This window comes from Limulus polyphemus, unplaced genomic scaffold, assembly GCF_000517525.1.
Source record: "Limulus polyphemus unplaced genomic scaffold, Limulus_polyphemus-2.1.2 Scaffold11040, whole genome shotgun sequence".
NCBI lineage: Eukaryota > Metazoa > Arthropoda > Merostomata > Xiphosura > Limulidae > Limulus > Limulus polyphemus.
In genome coordinates, this window is record NW_013676650.1 from 2192 (window position 1) to 7359 (window position 5168).

General features: G+C 33.9%; 1 protein-coding gene across 1 annotated transcript in view; it reads right to left on the reverse strand.

The window, feature by feature from the left end:
• The window catches only part of LOC106476619, a 6281-nt gene extending 1856 nt beyond the window's left edge, over positions 1-4425 (reverse strand). The window contains exons 1-3 of the mRNA XM_013937263.2: positions 4227-4425; positions 1875-1945; positions 62-131 (exon numbers count right to left, since the gene is read on the reverse strand). Coding sequence (XP_013792717.2) covers positions 62-131; positions 1875-1945; positions 4227-4415 — 330 coding nt within the window. The 5' untranslated portion in view covers positions 4416-4425. The remainder of the gene's footprint in view (positions 1-61; positions 132-1874; positions 1946-4226) is intronic.
• Positions 4426-5168: the final 743 nt, after the last annotated feature.

Below are 5168 nucleotides of genomic sequence, written 5' to 3' on the forward strand. Positions count from 1 at the left end.
TACAAAAAGTATTTTGGTCTTATTTAACAATAAGGTCCAAGAAATAAATATTCATTCACACCTCCATCATTAGCTCCAGAGCTGCAGACCTGTAGTCATCACCAAGCTGATCTAGCCTCTGCAATAAACACCTGGAAAAAGTAATGTTTTACTAGTATCAATCTTTTCAATCTTGTAATTACTGGATAACATTTTATTTGTTGTTTAACTAAATCACAAGATATGTGCTTTAAGTAAAATATAAAACGTTTCTTCATCTTAGCAATTCCTACATCCTATCTGTGAAACTTGCACTATAAAACTATTTTGAGAATATATATATATTAGTCCTTCTGTCAGAAAATTGAAATGTGAAACCCAATCCTAAAAGATGTTTGCTCAATCTACAAATAATTGGTCACTTTAATTTGACTTGTAAAATTTCTTTCTCAAATCGTGAAGTAGCTGTTTTGGTATGGATCTAGTAACCGAGCCAATCATGGACACATCTACCCAGTAAAGAACCGAGTCAGTCATGGACACACATCTACCCAGTAAAGACCCAAATCAGTCATGGACACATCTACCCAGTAAAGACCCAAGTCAGTCATGGACACACATCTACCCAGTAAAGATCCAAGTCAGTCATGGACACATCTACCCAGTAAAGACCCAAGTCAGTCATGGACACATCTACCCAGTAAAGAACCAAGTCATTCATGGACACATCTACCCAGTAAAGAACCGAGTCAGTCATAGAAATATCTACCCAGTAAAGACCCCAAGTCAGTCATAGACACATCTACACCAGTAAAGACCCAAGTCAGTCATGGGCACATCTACCCAGTAAAGACCCCAAGTCAGTCATGGACACATCTACCCAGTAAAGACCCAAGTCAGTCATAGACACATCTACACAGTAAAGACCCAAGTCAGTCATGGACACATCTACACAGTAAAGACCCAAGTCAGTCATGGACACATCTACCCAGTAAAGACCCGAGTCAGTCATGGACACATCTACCCAGTAAAGACCCGAGTCAGTCATGGACACATCTACACAGTAAAGACCCGAGTCAGCCATGGACATATATATCCAGTAAAGACCCGAGTCAGTCATGGACACATCTACACAGTAAAGACCCGAGTCAGCCATGGACACACATCTACCCAGTAAAGACCCCAAGTCAGTCATAGACACATCTACCCAGTAAAGACCCAAGTCAGTCATGGACACATCTACCCAGTAAAGACCCCGAGTCAGTCATAGACACATCTACACAGTAAAGATCCCAAGTCAGTCATAGACACATCTACACAGTAAAGACCCCAAGTCAGTCATAGACACATCTACACAGTAAAGACCCCAAGTCAGTCATGGGCACATCTACCCAGTAAAGACCCGAGTAACTTATGGACACATCTACCCAGTAAAGACCCAAGTCAGCCATGGACACATCAACCCAGTAAAGACCTGAGTCAGCCATAGACATATATATCCAGTAAAAACCCGAGTCAGTTATGGACACATCTACCTAGTAAATAACTGAGTCAGTTATGGACACATCTACCCAGTAAAGACCCATTTTCAAATCCCTTAATCATTTCTTTAAAGAAATTTCACTTTAATATACGACTGAATTATCTGATACACAAATAGTTTTAAAAATAATCAATCTTCACATTATCTTAAAGTTTTAAAAAGTTTCCCTATAGTCTTCATTTTCTCATCAAAAACAAACTACCATGAATAACTTCATACAGTTCTAAATTTATGAAAATAAACAATACATCTCATACAAACATAGTGATAAAACAAATTACATGGTTCACAGGGGACTTATACGAGTCTCTCTAAAGACCTTACTAAAGTTATAAAAATACACAGCTCTTACCTGCGATCTCTTCTAAAATGCCTCAATAATTGTTTTACATGTCGAATTCTGTTCACAATTCTTTCATTACTCTGAAAATACAGAATAACCTGTATAAAATATTTCTCCTGGTTGTTATCATTAATTATAGTGTAATGTTGCCCTTATATGCTGCAATTTTTTATTGGTTGTTATCATTATCCATAGTGTAATGTTGCCCTTATATGCTGCAATTTTTTATTGGTTGTTATCATTAATCATAGTGTAATGTTGCCCTTATATGCTGCAATTTTTTATTGGTTGTTATCATTAATCATAGTGTAATGTTGCCCTTATATGCTGCAATTTTTTATTGGTTGTTATCATTAATTATAGTGTAATGTTGCCCTTGTATGCTGCAATTTTTTAAATCTATCGCACCCAGTTGGATGCATCCCACAAGGGAAAAAACTGCAACATCGATTAAAAATAATTATAGAAAATAAACTTGTAGTAATTCTTTCATTCATACAAAATACATCAGAGTTAAATCTATTTTATACAAAAGTTCATTTAATTTTATACATAATACTTTTAAAAAATTACAAATATTGATTTTGGGTTGGTTTCAGCATAACTATCAGTGTTTGTGAATTTCTTGACTTTTTTGGAACAAAATAAAAAACTTATAGCCCCCTATCAGGAAAGAAACAACATATAAAACTCGTGGCCCCTTATCAGGAAAGAAACAAAATAGTTTTAACAAAACAGCATTAATTTGACCTTTGTAAATTCAATACAAATCTAATTTTATCATTTTTTACCAAATTACAATTTCTCAAACTTGGTTGTAATGGTGCAATACAATTATCCATATCTCAGCTTTAACAAATCAAAGGCTAGTAATGTAAAATAGTATCAAAAAAGTTATTTCAACTGTGTAAACTCATGTAGCTCCCAGTTCAGTGGAAACTGACAGTGAGATCAGAAAAAAGTGATGTAAGCCTAGTTTTGTGATCTGTTGCTAGTAGAAATGATGTCCATAAAATGGTTTAAAACATATTACATATATTAAATGAAACCTTCTGATTAACAATTTAATTAAAAAAAATGGCTTACTTATAATTTTAGTAAAAACTGTATCTTTATTGTACACCAGTGATTGTAAACACACAGTGAAACTACATATGTTGTTTTTCACAACAAAGTTAAAATTTATAGTTTCATCAAATAAAAATGTTAATGGAAAGTTTTATGTGAATATAAGAAGATATTAAAATCAATAATTCAAATCTACATCAAAGGTAAGCATTTTTAGCTTCTCCAAAAACATATCACAATAAAATATTTTTGAATCTTCATAGCTGCACATTCATACAGATATCACATTTAAAAATATTCTATTTACAAAAACTAGATAATCTAGAGAAAGATTATCTGAAGTTTCAAACCATTTTATGCAGTGGTTGTTGTTTGCTTGCAATAAAATAAACCATGCTTCAAACCAATGAACCTGGGCATTTTATAATGAAGCTACTAGAGCTTAACACCATCAAACAACTAGCTGGTGTGCAGCTGCCTTTTCTCAGTCTTCAACTTGTGGCTTCTTATCCTGTTATCTTCAGAACATAGTACCCATGAATCAGTCCCTTACCCTATCAATTACCCAAGACAATTTTGTAAACCAACTCTTACCCTTCTTTACTCAAGAGAAAACAAATTCAAAGATCTTGATCTACCCCGGTAAGATAACTCTTCCATTACCCGAATTGTACTAGTAGCCCTCCTCTGGATCCCTTAAAATATTTCAATATCCTCTTTTAAATAAGATCAAAACTTAACACAGTTTTCCAAGTCAATAAATAAAACATCACTTCAATGAGTTGACTGACTATGTCAAGATCCACTGACGTTACTGAGTTAATTACCATCTATAATGAATGTATGATCCAAAAAAATTACGGTAATCCAAATTCAATACTTAATTAATTATAGGTCAAATATTTGTCCAGCTTACCAACTGATCCAAGTTACTCTGTAACACCTTAACATCCTCAATACAGCTAGAAATACACAATAATTTAAGAGTTTAATTTTGTCTGCAAAATTTACTAATATAATAATTATCCCCCTAACAATATTATCGATGTAAATAAGAAAAAAACACAAATCCAAGCAAGGACCCCTTAAATACTCTACTTATAACATGGGTGGGTTCCATTAATAACAACCTTTTGCTTTCTTCCATCCAACCATCTTATGATCCAATGAACTAGTATTTCCCCGACCCCTACTGACGTGATTTTCTCAGTAAATCATTTGTATGACACCTTATAAAAAACTTTCTGAAAATCTATGTATACTCATGTGACACAGCAGCCTGATTAGGCGTACCTGTTGAACGCTTTCACACCTCCGAAGGAGTACGTAATATTTTTTCTCATAAGGATCGACATCTTGTTCTTTTTTATATTTTTTCTCCGGAATGTTGTGAATCCCATCAATGTCTTCTGGGGGTATTTTATTTTCATCTTGCTTAACCAAAATTTCAGATGTTAGACTAACATCAGACACAGTTGCCATTTTTTACTACAGCGCCCTCTGACACAGTAATATCTAAATTCATCAGATTAAGTTTAATATCATAGACATGTCTATTTTATTAAATAAATAATATACATAACAAACGCGAGAACAGTAGCATTTTTTACTAAAACATCTTTAGTTTATCTTAGATATAAGACTTATAAATTACACCTTATTCAAGAGTATTTTGTTTATTGAAAACTAAAGATATATAATTCAGACGATAATGACCACCTGAGTCACAAAACATGCTGTAACCTAGGCAACCGAATCAACACAGTTGGCAGATATTATATTGGTGGTGAAATGGCAGATAATTTACAGGTAAGTAATGTTTATTACCTACTCTTTAAGGCGTCATATTATATTTGTTTTTTCGGTTGTATATCTAAAGTGCAAGCTGTTCTTTACAGACAATGTTTAAAACCATTTTATTTAACGTTTGAAATCGTTTGATAATTTGACACCCTGAAAACAATTCTCCCCTCAATGGCTCAACGGTAAGTTTGCAGGCTTACAACGCTAAAAGTAGGATTTCGATACCCGTAGTAGACAGAGCACAGATAACCTATTGCGTCCAGGAGAACAATTCCGAATGATCCTTCACATATGACTTTGAGTGATAACCCTTACACATAAAATTATAATTTCCCAAGTGTTTGGTTCGTTCCCTATTGCTGCAAGAAAATTATATCTGCTCTTTTCGGTCATGTATTCACTGGGTACGGTCAAACCAACCATTCTGTTAGA